We start from the raw sequence: 21396 nt of genomic DNA, 5'->3' as shown, positions 1-21396 counted from the left end.
AGGAATAAGTTTTTTTCTTTTTCTTTTTAAAAGATTTTTGTTTTTACCTAGGAATAAATTTAACCAAGAAGGTGAAAGACCTGTGCAGTGAAAACTACAAGAAATTAATGAAAGAAATTGAAGAACACACAAATAAATGGAAAGATATTCTGTGCTCATGGATTGGAAGAATTAATATTACAGTGTCCATGCTACCCCAAACAATATACAGACTCAATGCAATACTGATCAAAATCCCAATGACATTTTTCACAGTAATAAAACAAACAAAAAAAAATTTTGAACTATGAAAGATTCTGAATAGCCACAGCAATCTTGAGAAAGAACAAAGCTGCAGGCATCATGTGCCCTTATTTCAAACTATATTACAAAGCTATAATAATTAAAACAGTATGGTGGCATTAAAAACAGACACATAAATCAATGGAACAGAATAGAGAGCTCAGAAATAAACCTATGCATATATTAATTAATTTATGAGAAAGGAGACAAGAATGTCCAATGGTGAAAGGACAGTCTCTTCAATAAATAGTGCTAGGAAAATTGACAGCACATGCAAAAGAATGAAATTGGACCACCATACACAAAAATTAACTCAAAATGGATTAAAGACTTGAGCTTGAGACCTAAAACTGTAAAAATCCTAGAAGAAAATAGAGGTGATAAAGTCCTTGACATACATCTTTAAAAAAAATTATTTATTTATTTATTTTTGGCTGCATTGGGTCTTCGTTGCTTCTTGCGGGCTTTCTCTAGTTGTGGTGAGTAGGGGCTACTCTTCGTTGCAGTGCGCCAGCTTCTCATTATGGTGGCTTCTCTTGTTGTGGAGCACGGGTTCTAGGTGCAGGGACTTCAGGAGTTGGGGCTTGCAGGCTCTAGAGTGCAGGCTCAGTAGTTGTGGCGCACGGGGCTTAGTTGCTCTGCGGCACATGGAATCGTCCCAGACCAGGGCTCGAACCCATGTCCCCTGTATTGGCAGGCAGATTCTTAACCACTGTGCCACCAGGGAAGTCCTTTGACATAGGTCTTGATGATGATTTTTTGAATCTGACACCAAAACCAAAAGCAACAAAAGCAAAAATAAACAGGTGGGACTATATTAAACTAAAAATCTTTTGCACAGCAAAGGAAACCATCAACAAATGAAAAGGCAACCTACTGAATGGGAGAAAGTATTTGCAAATCATATATCTGATAAGGGGCTAATATCTAAAATATATAAAGAACCCATACAACTCAATAGCAAAAAAACAACCAATCCAATTAAAAAATGGGTAGAAGATATGAGTAGACATTTTTTCCCAAGAAGAAATATGGATGGCCAACAGGTACATGAAAAGATGCTCTACATCATTAATCATCAGGGAAATGCAAATCAGAACCACAATGAGATATCACCTCACACCTGTCAGAATGGCTAATATCAAAAAGACTGGTGGTCCTGGGCTTCCCTGGTGGTGCAGTGGTTGAGAGTCCGCCTGCCGATGCAGGGGACATGGGTTCATGCCCCAGTCCGGGAAGATCCCACATGCAGCGGAGCGGCTAGGCCCGTGAGCCATGGCCGCTGAGCCTGCGCGTCCGGAGCCTGTGCTTCGCAACAGGAGAGGCCACAGCAGTGAGAGGCCCGCGTACCGCAAAAAAAAAAAAAAAAAAGACTGGTGGTCCAGTGGTTAAGACTCTGTGCTTCCAATGCAGTGGTGCAGGTTTGATCCCTGGTCAGGGAACTAGGACCCCACAGGCCGCAGGGCGTGGCCAATAAATAAATAGAGACTAGAAATAACAAGTGTTGGCATAGATATAGAGAAAATGGAAACCTCATGGCAATGTAAATTGGTGCCACTATAGAAAAGTGTGGAGGTTCCTCAAAAAGTTAAAAATAGAACTACCATATGATCCAGGAATTCCAATTTTGAGTATTTATCCAAAGAAAACAAGAACACTAATTAGAAAAGATATATGCACCCCCATGTTCATTGCAGCATTATTTATAATAGCCAAGATAGAAAAACAACCTAAGGGTCCATTGATGGATGAGTAAATAAGGAAGATGTGATATATATGTACAATGTAATATTATTCAGCCATAAAAAAGAATGAAATCTTGCTATTTGCAACAACATGAATGTCCCTGAGACCACTATAAGTGAAATGAGTCAGAGAAATACAAATACTTTATATTAAGCTTATAGATACAGAGAGCAGATTGGCGGTTGTCAGAAGTGGCGGGGGGAGAGTGGTGGAAGAAATGGGTGAACTGTTTTTGGTTTTGTTTTGGTGTTTAAGTAAATTGAGTAAGAATAAAGAAATCTAGGCAGTAGCTATATGGATGGTCATTGTATTAAATTCTTTCCACTATCCTTTGTTTGAAATTTTTCATCTAAAATATTGGGAGGAAAGAGCCTTAATTGGAAAAAAAAAAAAAAAAAGTACATAGTTCCTTGGAAGTCCAGTGGTTAGGACTTGGCACTTCACTGCCATGGCCTGGGTTCAGTCCCTGGTTGGGGAACTAAGATCCCACAAGCCACATGGTGTGGCCAAAAATAAAAAGAAAAAAGTAAATGAAATTAAACTGCTTCTTATACATGGACCCTGACTGAGTTGTTTTTGTAGATTTGTAAGAATCTGTAGAGCAATGGCTGCTTTCTCTTGGTAAGCAGGTATTTATGTACTGAGAAACTTCTTGTGCCTGCAGTCACAAGGCATCCTATACTCCCAAGTATTGGAAAATAATATTTAGATTGTGTAATTAAAGCACCTTTAAGAGAAGAAAATAAGCACTTCTAGAGAAGGAAATTGAACCACATATCAAAAGTTTTGGGGCAAAGGATAATCATTGCATTCTACTTGGCCAGCCTAGGTAGTTTCAGATCATTAGAAGGGTCTCACCTGTCCCTATTATTTGATTTCTCCTGTACAAATTCATTGAATCCAAAATAATGTTTTACATGCACAGGTACTTATTTTGTAATAAACAGGATTCTGCCTTTCAGTAGATTGTTTTTTTCTTTTTTTTGTTCAAATAACCAGTTTGTGATGTATTTGACATTTAATATAAGTGATTATAAAAGAAAAGATAGATATCACATCAAGGTGCTATTTGTTTTCAAAAAGGATTCCTTTTGTTCCATGTCATTAATAACGACTTCTGTTGCTGGCTGATTTCAATGCAACTTTGTAGGCAAGCAGGATACGTGGCTGTCATTTATTAACCTGTTTGTTCCCTTCCAGAAACCTCCAGAGCAGTGTTTGGTAAGATGAGGGCAGAAGGAGGAGCCACAGATGCCTGCAGCAGAGGTGTTTGCTGAAACTTCGGGCTTGGTTGGCTAATATAGCAGTGTGCAAAGACAGGATGTTTTTGCTTCTTTGGGAATCTTGATCACCTCACTCCTTCCAGAAGCAATCAGCTGATATCTTGGCTCACTGTCTGCCTGAGCGAATGTCCACAACAGCATGTGACTGGGTGTCCTCAAATGAGAGGTGTCTTGCCAGGTCTCTCTGTTGATTTGTTTTTATACCTCCTATCTTTGCTTGATCAGGTGGTAGTTTGGGCTGCAGTCGGGAGGCTCTGGAGCTGGGTTCATCCTAGGTTGGTACTTTCTGGACGGGTTTCCTTGGGCTAGTTACTCTACTTCTCCTGTGTTTGGGGCCGACTATCTGACTGTAAATGAGGGTAATAATAAGATTACCTGCTTCATAGGGCTGTTGGAGATGAAGCTCTTAGCACAATGCCTGGCAACCAAAAAGCACTTAATAAATGTTAACTACTCGTATTATTATACTGCTCATGTTATTCTGAAATTGCTTCTGTCATTCAGACATAGATCTTTCAAGTTCTGACTGTCATTTTAACAGCTGGATAATATCCCATAATTTGGAATACTGCCTCCTCCCAAACCTATCCTTCTCCGGTCTGCTCTCACTCAGTTGATAATACAAACCTGTCACTGAAGCTACCACTCTTTGTTGACTTCTGGTTCCTCTTTAGCCCTTTTATCCATTCAGTTATTAAGTTTGACTCTTATTTCTGTTCCTAAACATCTTCTTAGTCTGTCCCCTGCTCTTGGCTGCTAGTGCCCTGCCCTGCTCTTCCTCTCTCACTGGGACCACAACAGTTGTCTGAATTCCTGTCGCTCCTGAGATTGCCTGCTGTCCAGCTGCCAAATCTGCAGATCTGACCATGTGTCTCCTCTGCATGGTACCTGGTGGCCTGTGGTAGTCACAGGGTGTGGTGTTGACCATAGTAAGATTTACTGATGACAACTTAAGAGGCAGAGAGTAGCAGAGGGTCCAGGATCTCTCCAGGCCCATAATTATTTTACAGAGAGGTGGGCAGGGCTGGATGTACTGCAAAGAGCCCTCCAGCCCACAGGTAGACATCAACCAGGAGGGATAAGGGACACCTAATTTTTAACAAGAAATGTCCAAAACTCTCAACACCTCTTGCCAGTTGTGGTTGCCCAAGCTGGTTCCTCTGGGGTTCATACTGTCCCCTGGCCATGGCCTGCCCCACACTTGGGGACAGCCTCCTTCAGAAAGCCTACTGCCCCTCTCTGGGCGCCTCTTCATCTTATCATGGTGTTAGCACTGTCTGTCCCTGTGTTTGGATCATCCCAACCTGAGCAACTCAAAGGAAGTGTCTATCACATTCATCTTTGCATCCCTGGGGCCTGGCATGTTAACAGTTGTCTGAAGGCCACAGAAGAAGATGCAAATCACCTGTAATTTCACTACCCAGAAATTAAACCACTGAGTTAATTATCACTGGAATTAATTTGGGATATACCCTTCTAGACTTTTTTTTTCTAGCTATAGGTCTGTATATTTCATACACACACATCCCACACACGATATTTTATAAAATATGGATCAAACCCTACCTATAGTTTTTAAATCTTTTTCCATTTAATATATCATGGACAGTTTCCCATCTCATTAAATATTTGTGTAGTCCTTGGATTATAGTGCTAAACAGTATTTCATCCTTATCAGACATGCAGTTCACTTTCCAGCTGAAATGATTCATGGTTTCTTTCTGTGCTGAGAGTTATTTGTTTCTCATGATGAAGAAACATGGTAAACAAATGCTGGGTCTAAAGCAAAGACAAGGAAGACCATTAATAACAGGAAAGTAAAGCAAAGACAAGGAAGACTGTTAGTAACAGGAAAGTAAATTATTTTGGTTCTACTGTTTTTTGGCCTTTAAGGTGCTTTAAGCCATGGCTGTAATGGAGGCTCCTCTTATGCAATACCTTCTGTATTGAATTGTTTTATTTTTTCCATGGCAGGACTATGGCAAATCAGGAAGCCACTCCAGGAAGCCAATCAGAGGAGAGCAATGCTTTGGACCTGCCATCAGCTTATGACATAAGGGATTACGTGTTGCAGAGACCCAGCCAGGAGGCCAACAGTGAGGCTTTTAGTTCTGAGGAAGCCTTTTCTATTCCTTGCTCTTCTGATACGGATCCAGGTAAGAAGCACAGTTTAAAACAAACTAACATTGAACAAACAAAAAAATCCTGACATATACCTATATGTGATAGTTTGTTTCTCTGTCTTCCAAAGGCAGATCTCATTGTCTCGGGGAGAAAAACATCTTATCTAAGCAAAACTGTTGGGAGAGACTTCAAAGGACAGCCTCCCTGTCCTGGTGGAACCAGGACAAGGAGCTGTTTCCTGGAGGCCTTTTTGTCTGAGTCCCTTTCTGATCTCCATCCAAATCCATTTAGAGGCAGGGAGCACTTGGTTCACTGGGAGAGGGTAGAATTGGTTTTTTGTTTTGTTCTTTTAAAACTTCAGAAAATAGCCATGTGGGCCTGTTGTGTGTCATAGGGACTTTAGTGTTCCTCTTATGAAGTATACTCTGGATTTAGGTAACAACTTTTCTGTAAGTTTCCCTGACCGAATTGCCGAAAAGTCTGTTTTTTAAGTTTAATGATAATTCTTTGACATAGTTAGTGACCACCTCTGGTTGTAAAGCCCATCTCCTCCCTGTTTATTGCCTAATCCAGGCCTGTAGGTCCACATATTCAAAGCTTTGCCACTTACTGGTTATGTGACTCAGGTCATATTTCTTAACCCCTCTGAGTTCCAGAATCAGCTACAAAATGGGGATCAAAATGCTTGCTTCATGGAGTAGGTTTAACTCAGGGAACAGTGCAGGGACACATCATAGTGTTTGCCATACATTGGTGCTCAGGCAATTGCTATTACAGTATTCTGGTGCTATTATTATTGTTGTTGTTGTTGTTAATATTAAGAAACCCAAATATATATTTTTAAAGAGCACACAGGTACTAAGAAAATGTGGGCCTTAATGAAGATGAATTTAACATTGGCAGTAAGTAGGGTGTGTACCTGTCATTATCTTCAAGAATTCTATGAAAAAAAAAATACTTTTAAACTTCCTGATGATTCTTTTCTGATTTTCAGGACATAGTAATCAGGATCAGTCAGATTCCTGTTTAATTTAGTTCCAGAGCAAGAATTAGATCATTTCTTATCCTTTTTCTTTCTAGGCTCAGAATCTTAGTTCATTTAACCTTTCCTCTTCCCCTTCCCATCCTGCTGCCTCTACATTACTTTCCATCCCAAAGAAAGCAACTGTTATTAATTTGAATTGAGTTGACCATTGAAATATTTATATTGGAGTATTTGTTTAAAATCTAGACATTTTATGAAAAAAGATTCTTTTGGAAGCCCTTATAAAGGTCTAAACATGGGAAGGAGCACTCATATCCTGAGACAACCATTTTGCACGGCATGGGGAGTGGTGGTGCTGCATTTGACTGTCTAGTTTGAATTCTGATTCTACTTTTTTCTGTGGTTTTGCCTTGGACAAGTCATTTGGCCTCCATGTCTTGGTTCCTTCATTTGTAAAATGGAGATAGTAATGCCTACCTTGTCACGGGGCAGCCATAATGAGGGTCAAAGTGTATGAGGTGTAATGCCTGGCATGTGGTGGGCTTTGGAAATCCAGCTCTTCATGAGTTCAGTGCCTGGGCACCTCAGCACACCACCACGCTGACCAGGCTCCATTTTTTTTTTAATTGAGCTATAATTTATGTGCAATATTATATGTTACACGTGTACAACATAGTAATTCACAATTTTTAAAGGTTATACTCCATTTATAGTTATTATAGAATATTGGCTATATTCCCTGTGTTGTATAATATATCCTTGTAGCTTATTTATTTTGTACATAATAGTTTGTACCTCTTAATCCCCTACGCCATCTTGCCCCTCCTCCCTTCTTTCTCCCCACTGGTAACCACTAGTTTGTTCTCTATACCTCTGAGTCTGTTTCTTTTTTGTTATACTCACTAGTTTGTTTTATTTATTTATTTTAATTTATTTTATTTTATTTATTTATTTAAAAAAATTTTTGGCTGCGTTGGGTCTTAGTTGCAGCACACGGGATGTTCGTTGAGACGTGGGATCTTTCGTTGAAGTGCTTGGGCTCTTCATTGTGGTGCTTGGGCTTCTCTCTAGTTGCGGCCTGTGGGTTTCTCTCTAGTTGTGGTGTATGAGCTTCTCTCTAGTTGTGGCGCACAGGCTCCAGAGCGCATGGGCTCTGTAGTTTGTGGTACGTGGGCTCTCTAGTTAAGGCGTGCAAACTCAGTAGTTGTGGCGCGCAGGCTTAGTTGCCCTGTGGCATCTTAGTTCTCCGTCCAGGGATCGAACCTGCGTCCCCTGCATTGGAAGGCGGATTCTAAACCACTGGACCACTAGGGAAGTCCCTAGTTTATTTTTTAGATTCTACATGTAAGTGGTCTGACTTCTTTAACTTAGCATAATACCTTCCAAGTCCATCCCTGTTGTTGCAAATGGCAAAATTTCATTCTTGTTTATGGCTGAACAGTATTCCATTGTGCGTGTGTGTGTGTGTGTGTGTGTGTGTGTGTGTGTATACCACATCTTCTTTATCCATCCATCTGTTGATGGACACTTAGGTTGTTTCCATATCTTAGTAATTGTAAGTAATGCTGCTATGAATATTGGGGTGCATGTATCTTTTTTAATTAGTGATTTTGTTTTTTTCAGATAGGTACCCAGGAGTGGAATTTCTGAGTCATGTGGTAGTTCTCCTTTTAGTTTTCTGAGAAAACTCCATACTGTTTTCCACAGTGGCTGCACCAATTTACATTCCCATCAACAGTGTATGAGGGTTCCCTTTTCTCCGCATCCTCATGACAAGATCCATTAAATTCATAACCTCCTACCTCAAGTTGAGCCTCTTTGCTGCCCATCCATCATACACTATTTTCCTAGCATGTTCATTCTCCTGCCCTCTTGGATGACTTTGTAGTATCTTCTTCTCTCTTTGCAAACCCCCATTACCTCCTTCAACCTCTTTCTCAGCTGATAATCTTAGTTTCCTATTTAATCAAGAAAACAGAAGCACTCAAAAGAGAATGAGCACACACTCACACTTCACATCCATCAGCTTCCTTCCCTCCTGTTTCTGTGGGAAACCCATCCCTGCCTGTCCTTCTCTTCCAGTCTGCTTTCACCTACTCAAGGTTGTCACTTCTGGTAATCTCCTGCATCGTTAATCCCACCTCTGCTGGTCATTCTCATGATCATACAAACATGCTTTAATAGCTCCCATCTTAACAAAATGCCCACCCTAGACCCCAAATCCCCATCTAGTTACAGACTCATTCCTCTGTTCTCTTCTACAGAAAACCCTCAGAAGAGTCATCTACACCTGTTGTCCCCAGTTCGTCTCCTCCCAGTTCCTCCTAAAACCCTCCAACCTGGCTTCTATCTCCATCACTCCATGGAAATAGCTCTTGTCAAGGTCATGACCTCCACATTGTTAAATCCAGTAGTCACTTCTCAAGCGTTCTCCTTCTTGATCTGTCAGCAGCATTGACTTTTTTCCTTCTTGAATTCTTTCTTCAGTGGGCTTTCTGGGAAGCAGCATCTTAATTTTTTTTTCTTACTTTTCTGTCTTATTCGTTCTCAGTCTTCTTTGCCTGATTCCTTCCTCTCCAGCCCCTTAGTGTTGGAGAGCCCAGGGCTGAGTCCTCAGATCTCCTGTCTGTCATCACACCCTTCCCTGAGTGATCTTATCCAGTCTCGGGGCCTTAAATGCTCTCAGTACCCCGCTCAGTCCCAGATTTCTCTCTCTAGTTTGGACCTCTGGCTTGACATTTATACTATCTATGTATTTCACATCATCACTTAGATTTCTATTAGACTTCCTAAATTTGACATAACCAAATTCCTGATTCCTCTACCGTCTCATATATACATAGACACACCTGTTCTTTGAGGCTTTCTCATCTCAAAAAAGTACTTCCATCCTTCTGTTCACTTAGGCAGAAACCTGGGAGTCATCCTCAACTTCTTTCTTTCTCTTTAATCTCATATCCAGTCTATCAGCAAATCCTGTCAGCTCTCCTTTGTCTCCACTGCCACCACCCTGGTCCCTGCCAGTAGCATCTGTCTTCTGGATTATTGTTAATCTCATAACTAGCTTTTCTCACATCTGCTCTTTATCCTCCTATAGTTTCTTCTTTTTTTTTTAATTTTTTATTTATTTCTATTATTGTCTTTAATGGAATATATAAAAGCAGAGAAACTTCACTCATAAGTTGTGCTTTCACATATTCATATAGAAACTATATGGAAATACATATACATGGGCTTAGAAATATTTTACTTTTCATGCAGGAATTCCAGTTCTGTTAACCAAAACTAAAGAAATAATTCATAATAAAAATAAGCTTTGTGTATAGTGACATCTATAATTACAGTAAATTGTCACTAAATTAAACGTTGAACAGAGACTTCCATGGTGGCACAGTGGTTAAGAATCTGCCTGCCAATGCAGGGGACACAGGTTCGATCCCTGGTCCAGGAAGATCCGACATGCCACGGAGCAGCTAAGCCCGTGAGCCACAACTACTGAGCCTGCACTCTAGAGCCTGCAAGCCACAACTACTGAGCCCATGCGCTGCAATTACTGAAGCCCACACTCTCTAGGGCCTGCGTGCTGCAACGACTGAAGCCCATGCACCTAGAGCCCATGCTCTGCAATAAGAGAAGCCACTGCAATGAGAAGACCGCGCACCACAATGAAGAGCAGCCCTCACTCACCGCAACTAGAGAAAGCCTGTGTGCGGCAACAAAGACCCAACACAGCCAAAATAAATAAATAAATAAACAAACAAATAATTAAATAATTGAATAATAATGGTTAACTAGGTACACCCAGTCAACTAAATATGAATATTCAAAAAAATTGCATTTCTTCCTTTTTTTAAATTAATTTTTATTGGAGTATAGTTGCTTTACAATGTTGTGTTAGTTTCTGCTGTACAGCAAAGTGAATCAGCTATACGTATACATATATCCCCTTAAAGAGGTCACCACAGAGCATTGAGTAGAGTTACCTGTGCTATACACTCGGTTCTTATTAGGTATCTATTTTATACATAATAGTGTATATATGTCAATCCTAATCTCCCAATTCATTCCACTCCCCTCTTTCGTCCTTGATAACCATACATCCATTCTCTCTGTCTCTGTCTCTATTTCTGCTTTGCAAATAAGTTCATCTGTATAATTTTTTCTAGATTCCACATATAAGCAATATTATACAATACTTGTTTTTCTCTTTCTGACTAACTTCACTCTGTATAACAGTCTCTAGGTCCATCCACGTTTCTGCAGATTGCACAATTTCGTTCCTTTTTACGACTGAGTAATATTGCATTATATATATGTACCACATCTTCTTTATCCATTCTTCTATTGATGGACATTTAGGTTGCTTCCAAGTTCTGGCTATTGTAAATAGTGCTGCAATGAACATTGGGGTGCATGTGTATCTTTTTGAATTATAGTTTTCTCCAGATATATGCCCAGGAGTGGGATTGCTGGGTCATATGGTAGTTCTATTTTTAGTTTTTTGAGGAACCTCCATACTGTTCTCCATAGTGGCTGTACCAATTTACATTCCCACCAACAGTGTAGGAGGATTCCCTTTTCTCCACATCCTCTCCAGCATTTATTGTTTGTAGATTTTTTGATGGTGGCCATTCTGACTGGTGTGAGGTGATACTTTACTGTAATATTGATTTCCATTTCTCTAATAATTAGTGAGTGATGTTAAGCATCTTTTCATGTGTTTGTTGGCCATCTGTATGTCTTCTTTGGAGAAATGTCTATTTAGGTCTTCTGCCCATTTTTTGATTGGGTTGTTTGTTTTTTTGATATTGAGCTGCATGAGCTGTTTGTATATTTTGCAGATTAATCCCTTGTCAGTTGCTTAGTTTGCAAATAATTTCTCCCATTCTGAGGGTTTTCTTTTCGTCTTATTTGTGGTTTACTTTGCTGTGCAAAAGCTTTTAAGTTTCATTAGGTCCCATTTGTTTATTTTTGTTTTTATTTCCATTACTCTAGGAGGTGGATTGAAAAAGATCTTGCTGTGATTTATGTCAAAGAGTGTTCTCCCTATGTTTTCCTCTAAGAGTTTTATAGTGTCTGGTCTTACATTTAGGTCTCTAATCCATTTTGAGTTTATTTTTGTGTGTGGTATTAGGGAGTGTTCTAATTTTATTCTTTTATATGTAGCTGTCCAGTTTTCCCAGCACCACTTATTGAAGAGACTGTCTTTTCTCCATTGTATATCCTCACCTCCTTTGTCATAGATTAGTTGACTATAGGTGTGTGGGTTTATCTCTGGGCTTTCTATCCTGTTCCATTGACCTATATTTCTGTTTTTGTGCCAGTACCATATTGTCTTGATTACTGTTACTTTGTAGTATAGTCTGAAGTCAGGGAGTCCGATTCCTCCAGCTCCATTTTTTTTCCCTCAAGATTGCTTTGGCTCTTCAGGGTCTTTTGTGTCACCATACAGATTTTAAGATTTTTTGTTTTAGTTCTGTAAAAAATGCCATTGGTAATTTGATAGGGATTGAATTGAATCTAGATTGCTTTGGGTAGTATAGTCATTTTCACAATGTTGATTCTTCCAATCCAAGAACATGGTATATCTCCATCTGTTTGTGTCATCTTTGATTGCTTTCATCAGTGTCTTACAGTTTTCTGAGTATAGGTCTTTTACCTCCTTAGGTAGGTTTATTCCTAGGTATTTTATTCTTTTTGTTGCAATGGTGAATGGGATTTTTTCCTTCTCTTTCTGATCATTCATTGTTAGTGTATAGGAATTCAAGAGATTTCTGTGCATTAATTTTGTATCCTGCAACTTTACCAAATTCACTGATTAGCTCTAGTAGTTTTATGGTAGAATCTTTATGATTCTCTATGTATAGTATCATGTCATGTGCAAACAGTGACAGTTTTACTTCTTCTTTTCCAATTTGGATTCCTTTTATTTAGTTTTCTTCTCTGATTGTCATGGCTAGGACTTCCAAAACTATGTTGAATAAAAGTAGCAAGAGTGGACATCCTTGTCTTGTTCCTGATCTTAGAGGAGATGCTTTCAGTTTTTCACCATTGAGAATGATGTTTGCTGTGGGTTTGTCATATATGGTCTTTATTATGTTGAGGTAGTTTCCCTCTATGCCCACTTTCTGGAGAGTTTTTAATCATAAATGGGTATTGAATTTTATCAAAAGCTTTTTTTGCATCTATTGGGATGATCATATGGCTTTTATCCTTCAGTTTGTTAATATGGCATATCACATTGATTGATTTGCATATATTGAAGAATCCTTGCATTCCTGGGGTAAACCCCACTTGATCATGGTGTATGATCCTTTTAATGTGTTGTTGGATTCTGTTTGCTAGTATTTTGTTGAGTATTTTTGCATCTATGTTCATCAGTGATATTGGCCTCTAATTTTCTTTTTTTGTGAGTTCTTTGTCTGGTTTTGATATCAGGGTGATAGTGGCGTCATAGAATGAGCTTAGGAGAATTCCTCCCTCTGCAGGTTTTTGGAAGAGTTTGAGAAGGATAGGTGTTAGCTCTCCTTTAAATGTTTGATGGAATTCACCTGTGAAGCCATCTGGTCCTGGACTTCTGGTTGCTGGAAGATTTGTTTTTAATATTTATTTTATTTTATTTATTTATTGGTTGCTTGGGTCTTAGTTGTGGCTTGCTGGCTCCTTAGTTGTGGCATGTGGGCTCCTTAGTTATGGCACGTTGGTTCCTTAGTTGCAGCATGCTGGATCTTTTTTAGTTGAGGGATGCAAACTCTTAGTTGTGGCATGCATCTGGGACCTAGTTCCCTGACCAGGGATTGAACCCAGGCCCCCTTCATTGGGAGCACCGATTCTTAACCACTGCACCATCAGGGAAGTCCCGTTTGCAGGAAGATTTTTAATCACAGTTTCAATTTCATTACTTGTCATTGGTCTGTTCATATTTTGTATTTCTTCCTGGTTCAGTCTTGGAAGGTTGTACCTTTCCAACAATTTGTCCATTTCTTCCAGGTTGTCCATTTTTTTGGCATATACCTGCTTGTAGTAGTCTCTTATGATGCTTTGTATTTTTGCGGTGTCAGTTGTAACTTCTCCTTTTTCATCTCTAATTTTATTGATTTGAGTCCTCTCCCTTTTTTCTTGATGAGTCTGGCTAAAGGTTTATCAATTTTGTTTATCTTCTCAAAGAACCAGCTTTTTGTTTTATTGATCTTTGCTATTGTTTTCTTTGTTTCTGTTTCTGCTCTGATCCTTATGATTTCTTTCCTTCTACTGACTTTGGGTTTTCTTTGTTCTTCTTTCTCTAGTTGCCTTAGGTGTAGGGTTAGATTGTTTATTTGAGATTTTTCTTATTTCTTGGGGTGAGATTGAATTGCTATAAACTTCCCTCTTAGAACTTCTTTTGCTGCATCCCATAGGTTTTGGAACATCGTGTTTTTGTTATCATTTGTCTCTACGTATTTTTTGATTTTCTCTTTGATTTCTTCAGTGATCTCTTGGTTATTTAGTAATGTATTGTTTAGCTTCCATGTGTTTATGTTTTTTACAGTTTTTTTTCCTGTAATAGATTTCTAATCTCATAGTGTTGTGGTCGGAAAAGACGCTTGATACGATTTCAGTTTTCTTAAATTTACGAAGGCTTGATTTGTGACCCAAGATGTGATCTACCCTGGAGAATGTTCCATGTGCACTTGAGAACAGAATGTATTCTGCTGCTTTTAGTTGGAATGTCCTATAAATATCAGTGAAGTCTATCTGGTCTAATGTGTTATTTAAGGCTTGTGTTTCCTTACTAATTTTCTGTCTGGATGATCTGTCCATTGGTATAAGTGGAATGTTAAAGTCCCCCACTATTATTGTGTTACTGTCAATTTCCCCTTTTATGGCTGTTAGTATTTACCTTATGTATTGAGGTGCTCCTCTGTTAGGTGCATAAATATTTACAATTGTTATATCTTCTTGGATTGATCCCTTGATCATTATGTAGTGTCCTTCCTTGTCTCTTCTAACATTCTTTATTTTAAAGTCTATTTTGTCTGATATGAATATTGCTACTCCAGGTTTCTTTTGATTTCCATTTGCATGGAATATCTTTTTCCATCCCCTCACTTTCAGTCTGTGTGTGTCCCTAGGTTTGAAGTGGGTCTCTTGTAGACAGCATATATATGGGCCTTGTTTTTTATCCATTCAGCCAGTCTGTGTCTTTTGCTTGGAGCATTTAATCCATTTACATTTAAGGTAATTATTGATATGTATTTTCCTATTATCATATTCTTAATTGTTTTGGGTTTGTTTTTGTAGGTGTTTTCCTTCTCTTGTGTTTCCTGCCTAGAGAAGTTCCTTTAGCTTTTGTTGTAAAGCTGGTTTGATGGTGCTTTATTCTTTTATCTTTTGCTTGTCTGTAAAGCTTTTGATTTCTCTGTCAAATCTGAATGAGATACTTGCTGGGTAGAGTAATATTGGTTGTAGGTTTCTCCCTTTCATCAGTTTAAATATATCTTGCCACTCCCTTCTGGCCTGCAGTGTTTCTGCTGAAAGGTCATCTGTTAACCTTCTGAGGATTCCCTTGTATGTTATTTGTTGCTTTTCCCTTGCTGCTTTTAATACTTTTTCTTTGTATGTAATATTTTTTGTGTATTTAGTATGTGTCTCAGCATGTTTCTCCTTGGCTTTATCCTGTATGGGACTCTCTGTGCTACCTGGAATTGGGTGGCTATTTCCTTTCTCATGTTAGGGAAGTTTTTGACTATAATCTCTTTAAATATTTTCTCAGACCCTTTCTCTTTCTCGTTGTCTTCTGGGACCTCTATAATTCGAATGTTGGTGCATTTAATGTTGTCCCAGAGGTCTCTGAGACTGTCCTAATTTCTTTTCATTCTTTTTTTTTTATTTTGCTCCTCAGCAGTTATTTCCACCATTTTATCTTCCAGCTCACTTATTCTATCTTCTGTGTATTTTTCATTTCAGTTATTGTATTGTTTATCACTGTTTGTTCTTTGAAAGTTCTTCTAGGTCCTGGTTAAACATTTCTTTTATCTTCTCAATCTGTGCCTCCATTCTATTTCCAAGATTTTGTATCATCTTTATTATCATTACTCTGAATTCTTTTTCAGGTAGACTGCGTATTTCCTCTTCATTCATTTGGTCTTGTGGATTTTTACCTTGCTTCTTCATCTACAACATATTTCTCTGTTGTCTCATTTTGTGTAACTTACTGTGTTTATGGTCTCCTTTCCACAGGCTTCAGGGTCATAGTTCCTCTTGCTTCTAGTGTCTGCCCCCTGGTGGGTGAGGTTGGTCCAGGCACTTGTGTCAGCTTCCTGGTAGGAGGGACTGGTGCCGGCACTCTGTTGATTGGAACTGAGTCTTTTGCCTCTGATGGGCTGGGCTGTGTCAGGTAGTGTGTTTTGGGGTGTCTGTGAGCTTAGTACGACTTTTAGGCAGCCTGTCTGCTAATGGGTGGGGCTGTGTTCCTGTCTTGCTGGTTGTTTGGTGTGAGGCATCCAGCACTGGAATCTGCAGGCAGTTTGGTGAAGCCAGGTCTTAGTGTCAAGATGGAGACCTCTGGGAGAGCTTATGCTGACTAATATTCTCTGGGTCCAGGAGTTTTCTGGTGGTCTGGTATCCTGGGCTTGGCACTCTTATCCCAACCCCTGGCTGGGGAAGTGAGACCCCACAAGCTGCACAGCCAAGAAAAAGAAGAAAAGAAAACAAGCAGACAAGCAAAATCCAAGACAAGTGATAAAAGCAAAACCAAACAGACAAACAGAAAAAAGAAAATACAAACAAACAAAAAAACCCAAGAGAACAACTGAACAAACAAAAGAACCCCAAAACAAACAATAAAAAACTAACAAAAACAACAAAACAAAACAAAAACAGAAAGCAAACTAAAAACAAAGGTGGGGCTTCCCTGGTGGTGCAGTGGTTGAGAGTCCGCCTGCCGATGCAGGGGACACAGGTTCGTGCCCTGGTCTGGGAAGATCCCACATGCCGCAGAGCGGCTGGGCCCGTGAGCCATGACCACTGAGTCTGCGCGTCTGGAGCCTGTGCTCCACAACAGGAGAGGCCACAATGGTGAGAGGCCCACGTACCACAAAAAAAAAAAAAAAAAAAAAAAAGCAAAGATAACATAAAACAAACACACAAAGACGATTAAAAAAAAGAACAAAAGGAAAAACAAGAAAAAAACCCCACAAAACCACAATAAAGTAAAAATAGAAAAGTAAAAAATATATTTAAAAATTAAATAAAATTAAAACAGAAAACAACAACAGAACAAAGTGAAACAAACAAACCAAAAAAGAGTACTTGCTTCAGTAGCACATATACTAAAATTGGAATGATACAGAGAATATTAGCGTGGCCCCTGTGCAAGGATGACATGCAAATTCATGAAGCGTTCCATACCTTTTTTCTGTACAGTAGAAATTAAGACAACATTGTGGAGCAACTATACCCCATAAAAATTAATTTAAAAATAGGAAAACAATAGTAATAATAATATTTTCCTGAGGCCTCCATTCTCAGTGTCCTTGACCCCACAGTGAGCCACAGCCAACCCCTCCCTCCCCAGGAGGCCCTCCAATACCTCTAGGTAGGTCTCTGGACCTGCTGTGGGCCCTGTGGGAGCAGCTCAGACTCTGACCTGGCCCATCTCCCACATGTACTTGCCCTCAGCTGCTAAAGCTAGACTGGTCTCAGTTGTGGGAGCACATGTCCATTCAGATATTCCTCAGATGCAGGGTTTACCAAGCAGATCACAGGGATTTAATCCACAGCTCGTGCAACTGCACAGAGAGAATTCCGTTCCTCTTCCTTAGTAGCACAGCTCCTGGGGCTCAGCTTTGGTTTTGGTCCCACCTCTGCATGTGGGCTACCGTTAGGTGTCTTTTCCCCACCCAGGCGAGAGGTGGTGAAAGCAGCAGTGATTGAGGCACCCACGCTGACTGGGGAACTTACTCACTCAGGCTGTGGAGGGATAAGGCAGCCACAACTGGGTCGTGTAAAGTGTCTGCGGTGACAGAGACTGGCAGGAAGTTGCAACAGACTGGGACATGCTCGCTCTGGTGGGAGTCCCTCCCAGTGTCCGTGGAGGCAGGGGCCAGCGGTGGGGAAGGGGGTTGCAATGGCGGCTCCTCTCCTTGTGTGCCACTCAACAATGATACCTTGCTTCTATAGCAGCCTGGGTTTCTTCCAAAAACCTTCCCTGTTGTGGAGCTCCTTACTCCTGTCCCTTCAGGCTGTCTCTTCACAGCCAATCGCTGTCCTCCCCGGGTCTACTCTCCAAACCCCAGTTTCCAGCACCCAGCCCCCTCCACACCAGGAGACACGTGCCTCAGGCTGGGGTGCGCAGGGCTGTGGCACGGACCATGTACGCAGTTCTTACTTTGTCCTGCCTTCCACAGACCGGTTGCTGTGTTCACCTCCAGTCCCCCAAAGGTCCCTTTCTGCCCCAGCTGATTTTCCTGCCATGAATGGGCTTTTCTGAGTGCAGGAACCTCTCCCCACCTTGATTTCCCCACCAGGGATGCTGGCCCTTCTCATTTCTTTTCTTTTGTTTTTTCTTTCTTTCTCAAGTTCCAAAAAATCAATCCACTCTCTACAATCAGATGTAAAACTATGACCAACAGAAAATACAACATAAACTTTTGTCATGTTAACAGAGTAAATGGTTTTACTAAAAGCTGCTGACATTTCTATCAGTAGTAGCCATAGGGAGGCCGTTGGTTGTGACCATAGTGTCCATATTGATGGGGATAGTAAGGTTCTTGTCTGTGCTGTGAGTAATTGTTACCCCAGGTTTGTCCATGCCATTGATGGATCGATTGTCACTCGGCCACCCCCGTCTGCTATCCCTGGCTCTAAACTGTCTGTTATCTTGCAACTGATTGCCTCTATTTCTTTGGTTCCCACCAGCTCTGCTATTCCATTCCTCAACAATTGGAGGGAACTCAGGAGGGCGTTTCAGGTATTCCTGGTACTCTGTCATCTTCTATGAATCTACTGGCAAACATCTCTTCAAAATTTGTAACAGCTTCAGAAGTGTCAGTCATTCTGAAATTCCCTGGGATTTGAGGCAGCTGTACCGTTTAATGTTTATATTGTTTAGATCTCCATCCCAGAACACCGTCACAGGACCTCCAGACCCCTTCAGCTCTCCAAGGTAACAGGGCCATACCTGTAGATGTATTCTTGATGTACTTGTGAGGAAGGGTGAATTCCACATCCTCCTATTCTGCCATCTTGATTCCTCACTCCTACAGTTTCTTCTTAACACAGAGACCAGAGGATCCTTTTAAAGTGTAAATCATATTATATTAGTCTTTGGTGGCTTCTTATCTGACTCAGAGCCTAAGCCAAACTTAAGAGGACTTAACCTGGCCCCATGCCCCTGGGGCCCTGGGCCTGGCCTCTCTGACCTCACCTTGTACCATCACCCATCCTTCCCACACCAGGCTGGGGTGCTGTCTAGCACGCTCACCCTTCAGAGAGGCCCAGCCTTGCCTCTCTCCTGCTGATGCTCCCTCATCATGTCCTTCCCTGGCTTTATTCTTTTCCACAGCACTAGTATCATTGGGCACCCTATGTATTTTATTGTTAATTTATTTGTTTGTCTCCCCCAACTAGAACATAAATTCCAGGATAGCAGGTACTGTATGAAGAATGGATGAGTAAAAATAAAAACAACAACAACAAAACAAAAATTAAAAAGAAAGAATGGATGAGTAAATGCTGTTATTATTTCATTACGAGAGAGGCCCACATTTATTTAGGGCTGAAGTTGATCACAACATAAAGTGTCTCCATTCCCCTCCCCACTCCCCATGCACATACATAGCTTAAGGATGCTTATGGATAACTTTGGAAGGTTCCAGTATAAGGGTTGGGAGTCATAGGCAGCACTGAATTAGGTGAAGCTGATGCTGAAAGTTCAGCCTCTCTGTACACCAGTGCCAAATCGAATCTTGGAGACAGAGTTTTGGGTGAAGTAGAAAAGGATAGCTTTATTGCTTTGCTGAGCAAAGGGGGACACAGCGGGCTCCTGTCTTGAAAAACCATGTGTCCCCACCTGGGGGGATTTGATGAGTTTATAGCAATAGTTCAAGGGTGGAGTTGCTGACAAGATGAGGGTGTGTGCAGGGTCTCAGGTGATCTCCTAATCTTGATGAGCTTCTCTGGTCTTTAATCTGGCCTCAGGTGGTTTCTTGGCTGCTCCTCCCTTGATTAGCAACAGTTCAAATCTGCCCTTTGGAACTCAGGGAAGGTTATGGAGGCCAGAGTCTTGCTCACAAGAAACGGGGGACAGAAAAGTCTCCATGCCCGGGAGCCCCACAGGGTCCTCCTCAGTTTCAAAGCCTGAATTTAGCCCCATAGCATGTTCAGTGTTGGAGGAGGAGATTGTCAGATTTCCTCTGCCTCCCAAAAGAAAAGTCAAAATGTGTAACTGATGGAGACACGGCAGAACTGTCAGCCATTTAACATGTGCAAAGTGGGACTTCCCTCGTGGTCCAGTGTCTGACTCCACACTCCCAATGTAGGGGGCCCGGGTTTGATCCCTGGTCAGGGAACTAGATCCCACATGCCACAGATAAGAGTTCTCATGCCGCAACTAAAGATCCTGCGTGCTGTAACTAAAGAAAAGATCCCCCATGCTGCAACAGAGATCCCGGACGCGGTGACAAAAATCCCGCATGCCGCAGCTAAGACCCAGCACAGCCAAATAAATAAATAAATATTTAAAAAAAATATATCATGGGGCTTCCCTGGTGGCGCAGTGGTTGAGAGTCCGCCTGCCGATGCAGGGGACACGGGTTCGTGCCCCGGTCCGGGAAGGTCCCACATGCCACGGAGCGGCTGGGCCCGTGAACCATGGCCGCTGAGCCTGTGCGCCTGGAGCCTGTGCTCTGAAACGGGAAAGGCCAAAACAGAGAGAGGCCCGCGTAGGAAAAAAAAAAAAAAAATATATATATATATATATCTCGTGTGTAAAGTAAGTTATAGACCCTTGTGCAGCGGCTTAAACTCTGTCGCTTCTGTCAAGGCAAACACACACACACAGATGAGTCACCCGCCTCTGTGCTTTTGGAGTCCCAGTTTTTAAGAGTACTGAGCCTTAACCTAAAAGAGAGGTTCAATTTCTGGAATCAGGGCAGGTAGGAGAGAGATTTGGGGATTTGCCTGTCTGCTGTCCTTGAAAAGCATCCTGTTTAGGTTTCCCACCCCCACACCTTCTCACACTCCCCTCCCCTCCCCACCCCGGAGCTTGACCTTTCCCAGTGGAACTGTCCTTAGCGTCTATCTCCCGCCTTTTGCCCGTGGCTGTGCCTGACCCTCTGCAGCACTCCCAGCACTCCTGCTGGGGTGCACACAGTCCCCCAAGGAAGGTTCTGTGCCTGGGCATTTCTCTCTGCGCAACAGCGTTCTGGAATGTCTTAGAATGGGTGAGCAATGATTGCTTCTGTTTGTGGAGGACTTGCTGCCCATCAGGTTCTGTGCTGCTGGGCTCCATGCTTAGTGTTTCACAAACCTTTGCCACTTTCCATTTTTACCACAAACCTAAAAAATGGAAATTAGCCCTACTTTATACTTGAGGACATGAGGCTTAGAGAAGTTAGGAAACTTGCCCAGTGTCACTAATTAAATGGCAAAGCTGGGGCGAATCCAAAGGCAGCATTTTAAGTCATACTTTGAGACAAGTTTGCTTTTTTCTAACCTGGAAAGTAACCAAGGGGCTGATACCCTTGGGACGAGGAGCTGCTGGAAATAAATGTAGGTAAGTTTGTTAGCTTGATAGAGCAAACAACTCATTTTGGGAGGGGGTAATTTTAGGTAGGAATATTAGGTTTTGATACTATTTTATTCAGACTTAAATATTTTCAAAAATTTTCTTCGGCTGTACACCCGGCCACTCTGGTACTTTTGTAGGTTATGCCATTTATTACTGACAATACTCGTGACTGTTTTAAAAATGGACCAGATCACCCAGAGGTTCCT

The 21396-nt window shown here is 41.1% G+C and overlaps 1 protein-coding gene and 1 non-coding gene across 13 annotated transcripts in view; both read left to right on the top strand.

Annotated features, from left to right (window-relative positions):
- Positions 1 to 21396, top strand: part of SHLD1 (shieldin complex subunit 1) — a 91349-nt gene that overhangs the window by 5329 nt on the left and 64624 nt on the right. For 6 of the 12 annotated variants that reach the window (XR_003435181.1, XR_003435182.1, XM_027118208.1 and 3 more), the window contains exons 1-2: positions 3260 to 3489; positions 5286 to 5467. Coding sequence is in view for 10 of the 12 variants with exons in the window: in XM_027118208.1 (XP_026974009.1) it covers positions 3437 to 3489; positions 5286 to 5467 (235 nt within the window). In the remaining 2 variants the exon portion in view is untranslated. Of the gene's footprint in view, positions 1 to 2479; positions 3490 to 5285; positions 5468 to 5562; positions 7099 to 18318; positions 19576 to 21396 lie in introns of those variants that run through there. The other 6 variants (XM_027118215.1, XM_027118218.1, XM_027118213.1 and 3 more) reach the window with 6 other exon arrangements.
- Positions 16707 to 16813, top strand: LOC113626642 (U6 spliceosomal RNA). Its single transcript, XR_003435199.1, has one exon. It is a non-coding gene; the product is annotated as a U6 spliceosomal RNA (small nuclear RNA).

Source organism: Aethalodelphis obliquidens, unplaced genomic scaffold (assembly GCF_003676395.1).
Source record: "Aethalodelphis obliquidens isolate GAN/ISIS:26980383/991018 unplaced genomic scaffold, ASM367639v1 scaffold18, whole genome shotgun sequence".
Lineage (NCBI taxonomy): Eukaryota > Metazoa > Chordata > Mammalia > Artiodactyla > Delphinidae > Aethalodelphis > Aethalodelphis obliquidens.
Note: the sequence above shows the minus strand (reverse complement) of the source record. Positions and strands in the feature narration are given on the sequence as shown.